We start from the raw sequence: 19,371 nt of genomic DNA, 5'->3' as shown, positions 1-19,371 counted from the left end.
TTTCTTTGAAGATTGTGATTTTCCAACGTGGAAACTGATACAAATCAAGTCCTGACCACAGTTAACGAGGGTGAGCATCAGCTGGGCATCACGGTCACATCAAGATCAAGGGTGAGGATTGCACGTCACAGGATGAAGTTGCCAACTTGAGAAATGGCCCCAAATCAAAAGGCACCAGAAATTGACACAAAATGAGAGGAAAAGAAAAAACAGAGTCACAGTTCTGGGAGAGACCATGAACATGCTATGCTCAAAGACGTATCTAGCCCTTGCTCAGGTTGGTTTCTCTTTAGGGCCTGGCCTCTTCCCACATCGTCACCTGTAATTATCACTTTTCACATCACCATTCAGGTGTTTCTTCCTCCACGAAGCCCTCGTGACGGTCCCTGGCTTCCTTCATCCTCCACCCTTTGAAATCCGACAGCATTTACACCACAATCTTGTTCTTTATTATATACTTTTTAATATGCTTGTTGGATTCATTTCTCCAACAGGATTTCAAGCTAGTCAAGGGCAGAGATTTTGTAGAATGGTACACAGGAGACACAGTAGGAGTTCAAAAAATACCTGTTGAACGATTCCCAGATTTTTATACACTGTGGGTGGGAAATTACAGAATTTTAAAGTATTTTTCTAAAAGAGGACCATCTTCATGAAAAGTTCCGTGTGGTACTAAAATTTGCTTGTTTTGTTCTCAAAAGGATAAACTTCTTTTCTATACTTCCCACCAGGTTAGTGATTCTCTCAACCTATGGCTACAGGTTGGGGGAGAAAAGGGAGGCCAGTCAGGACTGCAGAGATGGCTTGTATTCAAATGTGCTGGTGAGAGAGGATTCTGGATGTTTGACCATTTTCAACAGCCATGGAGCTGAACAAAATTTACCATTTGTGTAGGAATCTTTTAGCTCTTGGATGGAAAAAATCTCTTTCCTGTAAAACTTCATGGAATTTCTGCTTCTGGAAGGGACAACAGTTATTCATTGTGGATCTTGAAAATTTCTGACATGGCTGTCCAAATGGGCACCAAATAAAGTGAGAAAATTCTCAACTACATATTTTAACATTATTTTTGGTTCCAGGTGATGGACCAGGCCTGCTGCGACTGGCACTGACAAGACCAACCCTTTACTCAGACCCAGGGGATCATTTTTGATCTAAAAACCTTGTCCCTCAAACCAGCTGCCCAAGAAACAAAAGCAAGTCCAAGATTTTACTTTGTATTTTGGATGACCACACATTCTACCTCCATCTCTATTCTGCCCAGTGATAGTTTTAATCTTTAATTTGAGCTTCTGCATAGGGCCCAGCTGGGGACTGGAGTTTTATGTTTGAATACAGATCCCTTTCCTTGGATGATTGCGGCCATCTTGTCTGTCCCCTTTCCATCACCTGGGCTTGGTTGGGTGAAAAACATGTTCTCTTAGGGATTCATCCTATCTTAGAAGAACCCCTTTATTATAATGCAACTCTGAATCAAGGAGCCAACTCTCTAGGAAGAATCTCTAATTAGTTAAAAAATTTGGATTAAGCTTCCTTTATAAAAGAGCTCACATTTATTGAACACTTGCTACTGCTAGGCCTTCTGACAAGCACTTTATCATTTCATTTAATGTTCATAGTACTGCTAGTATGGTGACGATAATGTAAACTATCATTCTCCTAGTTTTTTTCAATTAGGAAACTGAAGCACAAAGGGGCTAAATAACTTGCAGAAGGTCACACAATTAGTAAACAGCAAAACTGCCCCCCTCTCCTCCCCAAATCCTCTCCTCCTGAAGTCTTCCTCCTGTCTGTCAGCTGAAGGCAACTCTATATTTTCAGTTCCCATAGTCTCATGGTTAAATTTCTCACTATTCAGGCCTCTACTCAAATGCCACCTTCTCAATGTATCTGTTATTCTATTTACAATTTGAACCCACTCACTCAAGCCGTACTGAACCGTCTTACTCTGCTCTATTTTTCCTATACCTTTTAGAATAGTGTGTAATTTATTTATTACGCTGATTGTTCATTGTCTGCTCCTCCCCCCACCACACAGAGATTTTTATCTGTTTCATTCTCTGGTGTATCCCAAGCACCCAGAACAGTGCCTAGCACATTGTGATCAATGAATGTTTGTTGAATAAATGAATAAATGGACTAGGATCTCAAATTTTAGGGTGGTTAAAATTTTCGTGTAGACCAATACCGCATTCTCAAGTGAAAAGGGAATAAAAAAGAACAGATTATGAGGTGGTCTTGATCAAGGGTCAGTTGAACAGGAAACTTAGGGACATGTGTTCAGATGAAGGAGATGGATGTAAGTGGAGGCTGGAGTGAGTCAGGAAGATGCAATGGGACTTTAATGGAATTCTTTCAATTTTGCAGTACATTGTTAAGGACACCCTTTCTTCTTTATTAGAGGCCCAGGATTTAAATTTGTAGCACTGTATTTGCCACACCCCAGGTTTAGTCCTGAGCTGTTTCCCCTTCCCACTTCCCCTGCCCTTGTGGTCTCAGGAGCAGCAGCTGTTTCTCTTTGGTATGGTCAGACATAATGAGAAATACAGATCCAAACTGTTGGATCACTCAAAAGCTGGGAGGAATCTGGAATGGAGTTATTAGATTTGGGGTATTTTAATCATTTCCTGCAGGTTGGCAGGTTCCAAAAAGGTCAATATCCAAAAGAATTGGGCAAGATATACTAGAAGAAATTTCACTGCTCCTGCATGCAATTTTCAAATTTGGTAGTGTTCTACTCAGGCCTGCAGAGTTGAGGGTTGACCAGATGCTTTAAACATGGACTCTTCTCAGTGGTGACACTATTCTGGGACAAACCTAGTCTCTTGCTTTGCTCAAATAAGAGTTTTCTATCATCTGTAACCATTACATTGGCTTATCCTACTTTTAAGAAAATTGGTTTGCTCCTAACATGGGGAAAATTGGTGGTGAAGAAAGTTAGGAGGAACAGTGTTGTCTATCATGAGGCCTGGATTCCTGCTCTTCTATGAAAAAACTCATTTTTTTTCTGACCTGCCTTCAGTGCATGCCTACTATCTCTTGTCCACCTGTGATGGTGTTAAGGACACAATCCCAGTTACTGAGGGGTTCTATCAACATGTCTTCCAAAGACCAACCAGGAAGTGCCCATAGTAACTACCTACACTGATCATGAGGCCAAACACATTAGTTTCTAGAATGATCTAACAGAGAAAGTGCATTCGGTTAAGGAAACTGAATATTCAAAGGTTATTTTGGAAATGCTCATGTTAGGGGCTGAGGTCTTTACAGGAGCTAACTCAGCCCTGACTGCCCCGCCAATGGGCTGAGCTCTGAGATGCTGACAGTGGGCAGAGCAACTCCAGAGGCTGAAGGGGTCCCAGCCACAGCTGCACACAACAACTTCCCAAGGAGGTCCTGAAACCACCAAAGCCCATGCCAGAGATTTTGGTTCAGTCAGTCTGGCAATGAGGTCAGGGCATCAATCAATCTTTTTAAAAAGCTCTCCAGGTCATTTTATGTGTAGCCAGAAATTAAAACCACCTGACATGAAGGATGCAGAGAAGGAATATCTGAGAAGCTGGTAGAGAGAATGCAGTCCCCAATCCTGCTTCACAATCCCTATTGCAAGGGCTCCTCTGCCCCTCCTGATTCATCGGTTTCCCATTTTCTCCTGGATTATTTCCATAATCATATAAACAAGTTGCAATTTCTCCCATCCTAAATAAAAGGTCCTCTATAAACTCCACATCTTCCTCTAGCCAATGCCCATTTTCCCACTTCCATTTAGAGAAAAACTCCCCAGAATGTGCTTTCTGCATATGCTGTCCAAGTCCTTTCAGTCCATTCTCTCTTAATCTCACTCTGTCCAGGCACCCACCCTCACTACAGCACAGACACAGCCCATCTTACCATCCGGTCAGGCCAGTGAGTTTGAGTCTCCCTCACAACGACAGAAAAGGGGAGCCTGGAGAACCCAACACAGATGCTCCTGATACACTCCAGGGTACTGCACACCCCTGATCCAGCACATGGCTGCTAGCAGTGCAGGGATCAAAGCTCAGTGAATAGAATGAAGAACTGGGAAACTTTCCAGGGACACCTTTGGAGAAGATTGGTGCTTAAGAAATGTTGATGATGATGATAATGATAAGAAGATCTTTAGTAAAGGGAAAGGTTATGACTTACACAGTGCGTGGTGGTGATGATGACAGAACTGGAGATGAAAGAGAGGCCATCGTTCATGCTGACCTGGAGTGCGGCTTTCCTGCAATGACAATAAGGGGATCAGAGACACTGAACATGGTGTGCGCTGAGCAGCTGGCGGAGGGCCAGACACACAGGGCCCCTCTGGTCTCTGCTCTTAACTATCCTGGGAATACAGTTGAGTTTCCTTCTTTGTAAAATGTGGAAGATGGTCTCGATGGTCCATCCCCCTCTAACATTCTGGAGAGATGTTGACATGCTCGGCTGGTGTGCCAAAGCAATGCATTCAGACCTTCTTGCATTACAGCGAGTTGCGTTGAATGGGCAAGGTCTGCTTCCATTTAACTTACTTGTCACATTGTAGTAAGACAAAACATTCTGAAAAATGGTCCACGACAATGGAGATAAAACAAGCAAACTATAAATGTGATGTTCCACTGTCATTATCGGGACTCCTAGCCATTTGGTGGGGGTGGCTTCATTACTATCCAGCTCACTCACAGAGGTAAAGCAGCTCACTCACAGAGGAGACAAACTAATCTGCCTTCTACGTCTTTCCATCTATAAGAGACTCACTGAAACATGAGCTCACATTTTGTTGCATTTTGCAGCATGGACGGACACTGGGCTAATTTGTGGTATCACAGGCTGATGTTGGGCAACCAGAATTGGAGGTCTTACGGTATGAACAAAGGATTAAAAACAGAATTCAGACGAACAACTTAACATTTTTTCCTTACAGCCGCCATTCGATCTCCAGCCTGTTAAGACACGTGATTTTGGAGAGGTTGTTTTTTATTCTCCACATCATCACAGCCTGTTTTCCCACATTTTTAATTTTCTTGCTTAGGATGCTAATTCTCTTTCTTCTGTTGAATATTTTGATCATATCTCAGTAACACTTTATTATAATTGCATCACCGTGAAATTTTCTTCCATTAATTAGTTCAGGGGACTTTGGTCTGGGTGGACACCCAGTGCTCTGTGGAGGGGGAGGAAGGAACATGAAGAGGGACGTGCGAAGATCTGAGTCTGGGGTCTCTGTTTGCGATGAGCCAGCTGTGGCCTCACTCAGCCTTTCTGAGCCTCCTTTCTGTTTTTCCTTATCTCTGAGTAGGAGATAACAATCATCCAGCAAAGCAATTATGATGCCAGGGTGGGGTAATGTGTGTGCAAGCTTTCTAGAAATGTAGTTGTGATGAGGCAGACAGAACCTGGGTTGAGCCCAGACTCTTCCACTTACTGCTGTGTGACCACGGGCAAGCTACTCAAAATCTCTCGGCCTTGGTCTCTATGCCTGCAAAACGGAGATCATATCTGGTTTATGGGGAACTTGGGAGGATGAAATGAGAGCCTCTGTAAAACACTCACCCTTGTGCCTGGCTCACAGGGAGCCCCGACACCGTCACTACCTGGAGGAATCTAGATAATTCTCCATTATGACAGTGGAGAAAGATGCTTTCTTTTCCCTTTGTCCCATCCACCTCCTCTCTCCTCCCTGGCTGTGAGGTTCAGGTGCTGATGAAGACTTACATGCCAACTTCTTTTAAGATAGGCGCTGGGCACAGCAAATAAGTATCTTCCACAGCGAAGGGCTTCTCATCTGTAAAAAGGAAGTCACTGGATTAAGAGGAGTGAGGAAAGTTTATCATTTCAAATTCAGTGACTTCTAGAGACCATCAACCAAGTCCAGGGAGATGCCGGAAAAACAAAGAACTTTTTGAAATAAGAACTATATTGAGCTATAAAATCTATGAGTAGTAACTCAAGGGCTTCTGCCTGAACTCTAGTCTCCTGACCCCATACGTCCAGTTGAATCAACCAGTGAGCAAATAGAGACTGAATTCCTATGATAGAGCAGGAATAACTGAGGGGAAATGAGAAATATTAGCCTGGTCCCAAGGCACTTCATGTCTAGGTCTAGTTAGAGAGAGTCTAATTTTTCCATATTCATGGAAAAAGTTTACTGACAAAAACAAGTGGCTAAACCAAAATATCACTGGGCTTCAGAAGACAGGGCACTTCCTTGACATGCGTGATGTGGTCAGGTCACAGGAAAACACAGAACACAAGCTGTGCTTTAGTGGAGAGCTGGGGAGGAGGCATTCCTGGTAGGAGGAATGGTGTGAGCAAAGACATGGCAAACAAAAGTTTGTTCCAGGGTAGGATATAATAGGATTTGAAAAGATCAGTATAGAGAGAAGTCTGGTCCAAGTTGTTTGAGTTAGACTGTGGGAATTGGACATAGTTCTATATGCTGTGAAAAGAACTGTGGAGGGTTTTTGCATAAAACAGAAGTGATGATTTTGGTTTTTTTAGCAGATGCAGCTGTGAAAGATGGATTAGAATAGGGTGACTCTTGGAGTGGGGAAGTTCTTGCTCTGATTCTAGTAGATGGCCAGGAAAAAGCTTAAGCAGTTTTATCTCAAGCTGAGAAGTTATTATACTCAGTATATAACAGTCATTCCTTCATGACTCTACATTTGTTGGGTATGCATTCTGTACAAGACTGTGGTAGGACCTGTAGATGAAACATAGATGAATAAGATTTGTCCCTTTATTCAAGATGTGACCACAAATATCTATAATTAGAAGATATAAAGGAATATGGAATATATATATATATATATGCTGTATATAATATATATATATATTACATATATATATATATATATATATATATAGGAATATGCTATTGAAGGACAATGTTATGCTATTGGCCTTTGTTGTAAAAATGATGTCTCTTATGACATTTGCAAGTCATGATTGCAGAATACAGCTGACACTAAACGCTGCCTGAGTGGAGATTAGGAAGCCTCATGTCTTCCATGCCTGGACTTATGAAGCAGAGCCACCTGGATGGAAGTTAGAGAATACATCTGAGAGCTAAGCACTGTGTCCCCATTGGAAGAAGGAGGAAGAGGATATTGTCCAGAGAAATCTTCATCTTCAAGTGGTAAAAAGTTAGGGAGGTTATTCCAAGTCATTCATTCATGCATTCATTCATTCATTCATTCAACAAATATCTATTGAAGGCCTACTATATGCTAGAGATACAGGCTTTGAGAAGATAAATACGGTCACGGATTTCATAGGAACTGTAGGAGAAACAGTTATTCAAAAATTCATTTTTATTCTCAAAACATATTCTTTGCGTGCCTACCATGTGCCACACACTGTGCTAGAGCTTGCAATGAATAAAACAGATGAAGCTTCTTGCCCAAGTAGCTGACATACTAGTATTACACAAACTGTTATTTAATTATACTTGTGATGAGTGCAGTGGAGGAAAAAGAGGAGGGCCGACCCTCACCTGGGAGGTCAGGAAATGCTTTCCCAAGGAAAGGCTTTTTAAGCTGAAACCTGAGGATCAGTTGAGGGGGAGGTGGGGTGGAGGAGGAGGTGGCACTGCAAAAATCCTGAGGCAGGAAGGAGTCCAGATCTTTTGAGAGTTAAAAGAAGGCCAATGAGGCTGCTGAACTTGAGTGAAACAGACAGTGGCTCAAAATGAGGCTAGGAAAGACAGAGGACCAAAGCCACGTAAGCCATGATGAGGCTTCTGAGATTTTTCCTAAAAGCAACAGGGAACTATTGGAGGTCCCCCCATATTTATCAGCTGTTGGCAGATTATGGAATGTTGCAGGAATGGTGAGGATGTGTTGAGTAAAATTAAGATGTTTTCCTGTCTACGATGGTAATGAAGCCAGACTCACCTGGGGCACGCTGTGTGTAGGTGCTATCCAAGCGCTTCACATGTGCCACCTAATCAAATTCAACCTTCCGGCAGTGCCATCAGGGAGGGATATGACTTCCTTCATTTTAAAGGTGAGGAATAGACAGGAGAGATTAGGTAACCCGCCCAACATTACACTGGGCAGCTTGCATCTGCACCCAGGAAGTCTGACTGTAGAGTCTGCAGCTTATCTAATAGGCTGTACTGCCACCCTTGATAAGAGCCACACTCTACTCTGTTTCCTTCTCACAACAATCTCGTGAGCTAAGGCAGAGCAGGGACCATGAGGATAATTTTTCAGATGCAAAACGGAGGCTCAGACAGCAATCCATGGATGCACAGCAAGTCAGAGGCAAAGCCGGGACTAGAACTGGATTCTGCATTATTCTTTCCTTGTGAAGACATTCTCCATTCCAGGAAGGGTTTATATTAGAGAATAAACTGAACTCAGGACGGCGTGGTTGACTAGAACCTATACTTATTTTCTTGTGGCCATGGCTTAGCCTGTTGCACATGCACTAGCAATACCTGGGAGAGCAGATCCCTGCCCGCAGAGCCAGCCCACAGAGCCATGGCGTGGCCACAGAGTGGCCACAGGAGGCCTCGTGACTCCTGGCTGCATTCCGTGGGAAGAGTTGGGTCATGCTGAGGAAGGCGTCTGAGGTAGCACGCTGCAGTGACCCAGCCTGGGGGGAGACTGGGGTCTGGCATGCTCACATTCATGGGTTAGCACCTGAGCTCACTTCTGGGCTTTCTCTGAACACCTCCTCTCTCCTTCCCTCCATCCCAACTGGAAAAGAGAGAAGGATAGTGGTGGCCTAGGTCAAGTAGTAGGTCTCTCTTCCTCCTTTCATTTTCCATTGTTGCTTGGGAGACCAAGTACTTCTGGAGCAAAGCAGAGAAAAACCTCACTGGGAGGACTGAGGAGGCCATAGGGCAGGCCTGACAACTCCTTCCATCAGGGTCTGTTGGCCTCCAGGGCTTGTGGGCCTGCTCTGTGGAGTTGGCATTTTCTGCTTTAAGAGAGATTGTTTGGTTTGGAGCCTGTTTTCATTTTACCACAAAAATGAGTGACTTTTTTTCTCTCTCTTTAAACAAAGGAGGGCCATTTGGTTTCCATAACTCAGGTCATCTGACTCTTCCTGGAACGTCCACTTGGGAAGCAGGGCACAAAGCCCTTCTCGTCTGCTCCTTGGCTGGGCCACGTTTGGCTCAGGGGCCATGCCAGCCTTTCTGGGACCCAGGCCAAAGCCGGTGGTACTGTGATGTTTATGGGGCAGTAATCCATGCTGAGGACAATGGAGGCCCCTGCTCGTCTGCCCACCGGGCCACCATTTCACTGCTCATTAGCATGGAGTGGGCAGGGGAAATGGAGATCAGGTGGTAGGTCCAGCCTGCTTGGCTTTTGTTTGCAACTGGGGAGAAAATTAGGGAGGGGCGGGAGTTTGAAACCAGAAACAAATTTTTTAGATGATCTTGATGATCTTGAAATATAAACTTCTTTGTCCAGTACCAAGATATTTCAGAGTTCTGTGCATACCCATGACATATATTAACCTAAAGCATTTGTCTACAGGAGTGTGACAATTGAACAGAAGCTTGATTTAAATCAAGATCTGGAGATCGACGGTGTCGAACATTCCAGACTTGGGAGCTAGGCATCCAGAAGCTGAGTACAGAGGGCACAGAGAGAGCAACGTAGACTTCAGAGTCAAACAAATCCAGGTTCAAATCCTAGGTCTTCCTATTCCTGGTGTGTGACTGGAGACAAATTCTTCATCTATAAGTGGTGATGATGACATCATTGCACAGAGTTGTGTGGGGAGTAAATACGAGTGTATCAGAGCACAAAGCACGATACTTGGCACTTAATAAGCACTCAGTAAATGTCACTCCACTTTATTACATGGGCATCCATACCTTTAAACTGACTACAAGAACGTGTGGTTTAAAACCACAGGAACTGAAGATTAAAATTTTCAAATTGCCTGACTGCTTAATTACAGTGTTCTACCAAAGTAACACCTTTTTAGACATCAGGAATTCTTAAGAAAATGAAAAACTTTAGCGACTGTGTGTATGTGTGTGTATAGATATACACATATATACATACATAGATATATATAGACATATAAATACACACATATATGCTGATTTTGTCAAACACTATATACCTATGATCTCATCTGATGCTTCCACAACCCTCTGAGAGAGATACTATTATTATTATTTACAGTTTGGGAAACTGAGGGTCAGAGAGGTTAGTTGAGCTAGTGTCGCAACACTAGTGCCAGAGCTGGAATTCAAACCCAGGTTTTGTTGAAACGATTTGTCCAAGGTAAACCTAGCTGGTCTTGTAATGTAGCCAGAAGTACACCAGGAGCTGAGGCTGTTCATACTGACCACTTTGGAGGCAAAAGATCAAGACTTTCAATGGGCAAGGTTGGATACCAACGGGAGGCATGCCTTCCAGGAGAGGGGACCAAGACTGAAGAGCTCTGTGATAAGGCTCAGATGTCTTTTGAGAGGCCCCAATCTAACTGGAATGAGCCCGTGTTCTGGAACCATACACTCAAATGTGTTCATTCCCAGGTTTTGTCCTTGGGACAATGCAATCCTTTTCATACTGGTGAAGAAGGAATTTCCCAGAATTCTCCCCTGCAGTTTGGTGACTGTCTAATGGGCTTGGGATAAAAGCAGGATTAAAATTCATTAGCCAATTTAAACACCAATCAGAGTGAATCCTTTTATAGGGCTGATTAAATAATTTAAATACTTTCCAAATCTTGGCAATCTTTTCTTCATATAAATATTTATTTCTGGCAAAAAGGAAAAGAAAAATAACCCCTAGTTTTATCTGGGGGGGTTTGTTGAAATTCTCCAAAAGCAGATGTAAGCCCCAAAGTAGAGTTTACATTCCCACTGTGACATTTGCATTAGGTAGTGGAAAAAATAGTGGAGGTTAAGGACTCAATGAGCTCACCCTGCTGTTTCTCCCAATGTCCCCTGGACCTAGGGAGCATTTTCATGGCATCCTAGAGCCAAATACAACTGTTCAGCACCAAATTATCAGCTGCTTTGGGAATGAAGGAAGAATAGACAGGCTAGAGTTAGTCTGGATGTTTCCAACTTCTCACTGCCTCCAAAAGCAATCAGCTTCAAAAAATGTTAGACTTTCAAAATGTTGTGCAAAAGTCTGAAATAAAATTATATTCAGCAGCACTCCAAGTTGTTGAGATTCAAAGCATCTGGGTTGAGTTTTCTGCAGCGTCAACCAGAAAGGAGGCGATTGATTGCCCTACTGGGGCTGCCTCAATGATAATTCACAAACGTGGAGGTCTTACTGCAAAGTTAAAGGGGACCCACTGCAGAAAGCAAAAAGGTACTGACATTTATTGGGCATGTGCTATGTGTCAGACTCTTGGCTGGAAGGTTTTCATAGATGGGTGAGATAACAAGTTGAAGAATCCTTTGGATGGGAGATATTAAACTCTACATCAAGGGACAAAACAGAGATTTTGAAAGTAGAGTGGCTTCTACCTGGAAAGGCTGAACAGTGGTTATGAAGTCAGAGGATTGAGAAACAAGAGTCAAAACAGAATGGGAAGACATGGTGGTGAAGTGCAGGTGCATTGGGCCAAGTTGAAAAAAATCCTCAGAATGTAGTACACCCACTGTAATGACTTCTTATGCTCAGCTGAAGCCAGAGGGATGCCTTTAAAGCAGCAGAACCAAGCTGGTCACCATCCTTTTCCTTAGACATGACACGTACCCAGCTGCCCCTTCCCTGGCCTGGAGTCGTTGCAGGGTTACCTTGGAAGCCCTCACTGGCTGGTTGCCATGAGATTAGGAGTCTACACCTTACTGTCTCACCAGTCCTATGTGCTACAGGTATCCAGGATATTTTCTCCATTTCCATCTTGTTCTGTGGAACAGGTTGGTGTAGGATGGAGAACAAGGAGCACATTAAGAGCCTGGGCTCTGGAGTCCTGTCACAGCTCTGCCACCACACACTGGCTATGTAATCTTGGGCAAAGTTTTCACCCTATTCATAATGTACAGTTCTCACCTACAAGACGGGAATAATACTCATTTCATAGGCTGTTGTAAATTTTAGTGAAATGATGTTATTAAATGCTTGCACATAATAAGCACTCAGCATATGTTAATTGTCATTGCTAAGGTGGGATACTGCTGGGCTCATCATCTGAGGCACCTGTAAAACACAACATTTGAATACGTGTGCTGAGTGAGTCTTACAACTTGTCTACCAGGTTGTGTCAGGGCTATATGGTATAGGTGTGACAAGAAGCAAGCCATCTACCCCAAAAGGTAGATGTGGACATGTATATAGTGCAGTTGTTCTCAAATGGGGGTAATTTTGCCCCTCAGGGGACAATTGGCAATATCCGAGATATTCTGGTTGCCATGACAGGGGGTGAGGTGTTACTGGCATTTAGAAGGTAGAGACCAGGGATGATGCTGAATGTCCTACAATGCACAGGACAGCTCTCTCCCCTCCAACAAAGAATTATTCAGGCCAAAATGTCAACAGTGCCAAGGTTGGAAAACCAGGTCTAGTGTCCACCATGGCCATATCCTTCCTTGGTCCATTGTAGAGGGGCCTACAGATGTTACTGGATAGTTCACAGCCCCCAGGGTACTGTGCAATGTCCAGAAGAGTTCAGAAATGTTATAAGATAAGGGGTAGAAGAGGGAGAGGGGTCACGGCTAGAGAGGCATTGAAAGACCAGTCCCAAGTGAAGTAAGGAAGAGTGTTTCTTGATAAATTCCTCCACGCAGGCTTAGCTGGATCTAGGTTTTTTTAGTGGGAGATGGCATAGCACCTGAGCCACTCTGCTTGGTGAAGCTTTACAATGTAAATGGCACTCCAGTGTGGGACTTATTGCTGCCAAAGTCCTCAGATGATGTTGTGGGAGGGCTGTAGAATCAGAACACCTTACAGGTAAATACCAATACAGGTCTCAGAGCTGAGGGCAGTCTTGGAAGGAAATGAAGTGGGTTATCTTGATCACTGTGTTCACAAGGACCAAGATTACATTATGGCCTCCGAAGGACAGGAAGTAAAAGGCGGGGGACATGAGTCCTTTCTCAGAGTACAGACGCGGGATCCAGCAGCCCTGCTGGTCTCTGGATTGTCTTCGTTGGGTTTACATATCCCTGAGTCCCACACAGGTTGTGACCCCATAGCTCTGGGCACACAAATGTCTAGAATTGGTTGTTAGAACAGCCAGTCTGACTTTTCAGGATGTAAATTATTCTCTGCCCATATTTATTGTTATTTTTATTAATTACAAAAGCAATACATGTTTTGTATAAAAAGCCTGGGAAATACAGAGAAGTACATAAAAAAAATTAAAGTCCTTGATAATTCTAATTCTGTAATAAACAGTGTTAATGCCTTGGGGTATACTATTTCTGATTCTTTTTCTATGCATATTGTTTGTTAAATAATTGGGATCATACTACACATAATTTGGTATTTGGTGTTTATCTGTATCTGAAGTTAACAGGGCAGTTTTAGGTATTGCAAAAAAACTAAATGAAGGTAATGGGGCTCAGGGCTCTTGTAAAATATTTTCTCCTCAATAAATTGACACTGGAAATTCCTGACTGATGACATTTATAAAACTTACAGATTATCTTCTAAGCAAAGCATCAGCCATAGAAGATTTTCTAATCCTGAGGTCAGAATAACTGTTGTACTCAAAACAGCTGTAATTTGCTAAGAATAAATATATTTTTTCAAGATTTGTTTTTACTTGGTAGAGGACAATTCAGGATTCATGCACAAGGTATGTGTCTCTCGACACACAAATTCTTGCATCTGTGCACAATTAGGTTTAGAAGGATTTTACATTTGGAATTGGGATTGAGGAGCAAGTCTACCAAAATGGCTAAAGGCTTCCACACAATCATCGCCATGGGTTATAGCAAATACTGACTGCTCTTAAAGTATAAAACCTACAAAGAAACTCAGAGTAGAGATTGGAAGGAGACTCCAGGTAACAGTGGTAACAGTGTGTGGCCACTAAACTGCTGCATGTTCGGGGCCAGAGCTGAATTGCACAGAGAAGAGATCCATCAGTAGCACTCTCTTCCTTCCTTTCAGCAGCACCCATCTTCTCTAAATGAATGTTGAACAATGTTTAGAGAACATCAGTTTGAAGGGACACAGACGATTAGCCTGCCTGGGGTTCCCAGAAGCCTGACCCAGCCCTGGGTTAACTCGTTTCTCTTCCATCATCCTATTGAAATGACAGAAGAACAGTGCTGCATGAGGAAGGGCTTCATCCACCTGCTTGGCACCATACGAGAAAGTTCAGCCATCTGGTACGGAAATAGAGGGGGATCAATTTCCCCTACTTGGGACAGCTGGGCTGGGGTGAAGGCAGGTTTCAGGGCAATTAATAAGCAAATCTCTCCTCCAACCATGCTTTGAAGCAAGCCACTGTGTACCAGAGTCCACATGGAGCTCACAACTTTCACTTGGAGTCAATTGCATGCTTGGTAGAGAAGGGGCACTACTAGGGTTGACCGTACCAGTCCCTGCTGCAGCTAACTTTGGACTGTATCAACCTGCCCCCACGTGAAAATTTTTGCCACCCAGTTACGTCTTGTGCTAACTTCCCTTTTATCCCCACACAATTCCAGATTACTACACTAAATTTCAATTTATCGATACTTTTGTCCTGGCCTGAAAGATGGGAGCATACACTAACACAATCTCTGCAGGAGTCACTTCAAAAACCAGTGGGCAAAACCAGAGCTCTGTCTGAAAGGACAGGCAAATGGGAAACACCACCAGATATACCAAAAGCTCCTGAAGTTCAAGAAAAAGGGGCCAGTCAGGGAACTAGGAGAGGTGTCCTACTGGTGATCACACAGTCAGCTGCAGACATTGACATGTTGAAGTTTGGGCCTCTTCCTTCCCTGGTCTGGGGCTTGTTTTCTTGAACTTGGGCTCAGTCTCGACTCCCCTACTAACATGCTCTGTGGCCCTGGGCAAGTAGTTAAATCTCTCTCAGCTGAGGTTTCTTGTCTGCACAATGAGGGGGATCTGTTGAATTTAGCACTCTGAATCAGGTGCACATCAGTCACCTGAGCATGGGGGGGTGGGTCTGTGGACCCTGGGATCTAGGTTTTGGAGATGATGTAGAGAAGGGGTCTAAAGGCTTTGAAGTCAGACTGCCCAGGTTCAAATCATTTCTATTCCAGCCATCTAGGCATTTCATCTCTCTGAGATTGTTTCCTTATCAGCAAAATGGGGATACAAATAACTCTCTCCTCACTTGGCTGCTGTGACGATGAAAAGAGATGACGCAGTGAGGCACCTGGCACACCGCTGAGCACAGGGTATGTGCTCAGCAGTCAGTAGCTGCTATCATCTGGATGAAGCTCCCTCTGGATTCTGATGTGCACCCTAATAAAGAACCATGAGACTCTATGCTCCTTTATGTCTCTTCACTGAGTTATGCAAGGTGACATTTCACTGTCTTCATATGACATCAAATCCCCAGGGATGCATCCAAACTGTATTAAGTACCTTTGACCAATGTATGTAATACTCTAACCCAGGACAAAGGAAAAAACAGGCTTTTGTTTGGGAAGTTTATGTTCTTTTTCCCTCCGCCCTCCTTCCCATGTGCATTTTCAGTCATCTCAGGGTGCCCACAGCAGCCCTGGGGCCCAGACATTTTCTAAGATGCAGTACTGTTTCCAGATAATTGGACAGATTTTTAAAAACAAACACACTGGAACATTCAGATGAATGTTCTTTCTCCCTCTTGGGAAGCTGAGCGAGTCCCTCTTTGGAACTCTTAGAACTACCTTCATGACTAGTGTTCAGTCTGAGAAAATATCTTCAAAGGGGGCAAAGTTTTGTCCTTTGAGAATGTGCAAAAAGAAAACCACAGCCATGCCTGGTGAATAAGATTAGAGATCAAGCTGGGAAATAAAATTTTGTATCAAAAAATAAAGTCTGCTTATAAAACCATGAAACTGATTTCTCAAATGGCCTATAAACTGAATTTTAGTAAGTTTGTTAAAAATTAGTTTCTTTTGTTTATAGTTATACCTCATGTGTCTCTACACAGCATCAGACAGTCCAGCATGTTTTTCATGACTGCACTAGCAAAAATTCATTTTTCATTTACTGTGCATAAGATGGATGATTTCTCATACCCCAGTGTCCCCGTTTTAGCATTCTGATTTCTCCACAAATGGATTTCCAGTTGAAAGTGGATCTCTTCTTGGCACAGTACACTGAATACCGGAGTAGAAAAAGTGCAGCCAGAATAAATAAAGTTTGTGTGAAGATTTCCAAGATATTGTCTTCACCAGAAGTGAGTTCAGCCTAGTGACTGGAGAACCAACCAAATGCTACACTCAAGATGTATGCTAGGCCTAAATAATTACCAAGAATATTAAAATTAAATTTTGAATAACTTTTGTGGGTTTTTTTCTTATTACGTAGGGGCCATATGATTGTAGAAAACTTAGAAAAAACACAGACAGAAAGAAGAAAATAAAAATTAATAGTGGTCTCATTCAGAGGTGACTGCTGATGTATGTCTTTCAAGTCTCTCTGCACATAACCATGTGTGTAAAAAACAAAAATGACATCAAAGGTACTGTTTTACAAATTTTTAACACATGATGCTATATCATTAGCATTTTCCCTCATCAGTAATTATTCTTCTACAACATAATTTAATTATTTAGAGGCAAAGTATGATTTGTATAATAGATTACCTATTGTTAAACATTTATACTGTTATCACTTAGAGGTTTTTCTCTTTATTTCTTCCCTTTCTTCCTTCTTTGTTTTGCTACCATAAGCAATATTGTGATGAACATTCTTGTAGCCAAAATCTTTGTAAACGTGCCCAACCATTTCCTTTCGATGAGGCTGAAATTAAAATTCTGCATCGGAAATGCATAAAAAGAACTGATTCATTTTAAGAATTGCCTTCCAAAAGATTTAATGGTTTCTCACTGAAGAAAAATAAAAACACTTGTTTCCCTACATCTTTGCTAATACCGGGTGCTGTATTTTTGTTAATCTCTGCCAGTTTGATAGAGTAAAAGTGGCAATTGGTTATTTCAATTTGCATTTCCTTGGTTACACTTTCCATATACTTATTAATCATTATTTTTCTTGTAAATTTCCTCATAGTATCTTTTACCCATTGACGTATTCAACGTTTTTCTTTTTCCGGTTTCTGCTTCCCTTTTGCTTTTTTTGGTGGGGAGATAACAGAAGAATTAAAAAATATGTACTCAAACTACCAAATTTTTCCTTTATAGTATGTCTCTTCAGTGTCATGCTTAAAAAGTCCTTCCCCACTGGAAGATTATGTAAATATTTATTTTTGTTTCCTTCTAGAAATTTTATAGTTTCATGTTCACATTAAAAGTTTTAGTTCATCTGGAAAAAGTTTAGATGTAAGGTGTGAGATAAAAATTGAACTTAATTGTTTTTCCAAGTGGTTAGCTAGTTGTCTCAACACCATTTTTTGAATAATCCTCTCTTTTCCCACTGATTTGGAAGGTCACTTTATTTTATACTAAATTCACATAAGTGTTTAGTTCTGGTTATGGACTTTATTACAATATTCAGTTTGCCTATTATGGTACCAGTCAGACATTGTTTCACTCACTGCAGCTTTTTTATACATCTTAAAATCGGCTAGGGCAAGTTTCCACACTTTTCTTGGCTGTTCTTGTATATTTATTCTTCCATATAAACTTTAGAATTATTTTGTTAACTTAAAGAGCCCCATTGGTATTTTCTCTGGGATTGTATTAAAAGTAAATATTAATCTGAAGACAATTGATGTCTTTACAATACCCAGTTACTGCTCCATTTAATAACAGTGATAATGATAATTACAAAGTAATACTGGCAGCCAACACTGATGGCTTACTGGGCACCAGGCCTTGTTCTAAGCACCATCTACCACATTTAAACCTTATAACAACCTACGATATATATGCTATTATTACCACACTCATTTTACAGATAGAGAAACTGAGGCATGGAAATGTTAAATAACGACAGAGCTAGGATTCTTTTCCCTGGTGGTCTGGCTCCAGAGCCTGTGATATCTCATGAGTGTACACTGCCTCTCCATTTATTCATACTTACTTTATATCCCTCATAATGTTTTGTAACTTCCTTCATACACATCTTTACAAATTTGGTTAAATTAGTTTTTACTAGATTTTATTTGTTGTTGCTGTATTTTCCTATGATGTTTCCTAATTGGTCATTGTTGATCTCTGGCAAAGCTACCGATTGTTATAAGCAAGGTCAAGTTTTCCAGGAAGATACAACCATCATATTAAAGGATTGATATTTGGCCCCCTTTCTCATATCTCTGCATTTATATCTTTCATCTGTTTTCTTGCATTATTATAATCTAATGGCATTGTCCAATGTGCTAGTCACTAGCCACATGTGGCTATTTATACTTAAGTTAATTGAAGTAAATGAAATTAAAAATTCATTTCCTTGAAATAAGTTCTAGTGGTCTATAGTAGTGCTGGGTACCTATAATTAACAATAATTTATTGTGTTTTCAAATGGCTAGAAGAGAGGAGCTCAAATGCTGTCATTCCAAAGAAATGATAAATGTTTGTGATGATGAATATGCTAATTAGCCTCATTTGATCATCACACATTGTATATATGTATTGAAATACAACTATGTACCCCATAAATATATACAATTAGTACGAGAGTACTTCAAAAAGGTCATGGACAGATTTGCATTATCTTTCACTTCTCTTTTTCCATGACCTTTTGAAGTACCTTTGTACATCAAAATTAAGAAATAGATTTAAAAAAATTTCAGTTCCTTAATCACTTTAGCCACATTTCAAGTGCCCAGCAGCCACATGTGACTTGTGGCTACCATATTGGCTACCATTTTAGAACATTTCCATCATCACAGAAAATCCTATTGGACACTGCTGCTAGAATTTTCAGGTCAATGTTAAATAATAGTGATGAAATGGGTTGTCCTGATTTTTTCTCTGTGACTTTAAATGAATATCTCTTAAATAGTGATTTTTTATTAGAATGATATTAAGTTTTGAATTCAAATATCCAGATATATTTTTTATGTTAAAGAAGTCTAACCCTATTCCAGGTTTTCCAAAAGTATTAAAGAAAACTTTGAATAGATCATGAGTTTTAATACCTTCTTGGCATTAATAAATTTTGCTATGTGAGAGGCAAACTCCCCCTTTCTTCAAAATTGTCTCCACTATCTTGGTCCCTTTTAAATAGATTGCTGGATTTTGTTTGCCAATATTTTATTTAGATGTTTGTCATCAGTTAGCTTGATCTCAAAATTTTCTCTATTTCTAGTGTCTTAGTCCAGTGTTTCTAAAAGTCAAAGTTATATTATTATAAAGTAAATTTA

The 19,371-nt window shown here is 41.4% G+C and overlaps 1 protein-coding gene across 3 annotated transcripts in view; it reads right to left on the bottom strand.

Moving 5' to 3' along the window:
* Window positions 1–19,371, bottom strand: part of ANTXR1 (ANTXR cell adhesion molecule 1) — a 215,566-nt gene that overhangs the window by 108,547 nt on the left and 87,648 nt on the right. For 2 of the 3 annotated variants that reach the window (XR_010021671.1, XM_063078500.1), the window contains exons 11-12: window positions 5,719–5,788; window positions 4,168–4,246 (exon numbers count right to left, since the gene is read on the bottom strand). Coding sequence is in view for 2 of the 3 variants with exons in the window: in XM_063078500.1 (XP_062934570.1) it covers window positions 4,168–4,246; window positions 5,719–5,788 (149 nt within the window). In the remaining variant the exon portion in view is untranslated. Of the gene's footprint in view, window positions 1–68; window positions 146–4,167; window positions 4,247–5,718; window positions 5,789–19,371 lie in introns of those variants that run through there. The other variant, XM_063078501.1, reaches the window with a different exon arrangement.

This window comes from Cynocephalus volans, chromosome 14, assembly GCF_027409185.1.
Source record: "Cynocephalus volans isolate mCynVol1 chromosome 14, mCynVol1.pri, whole genome shotgun sequence".
NCBI classification, from domain to species: domain Eukaryota; kingdom Metazoa; phylum Chordata; class Mammalia; order Dermoptera; family Cynocephalidae; genus Cynocephalus; species Cynocephalus volans.
The sequence above is the reverse complement of the archived record's forward strand: the minus strand, read 5'-3'. Positions and strand labels throughout refer to the sequence as shown.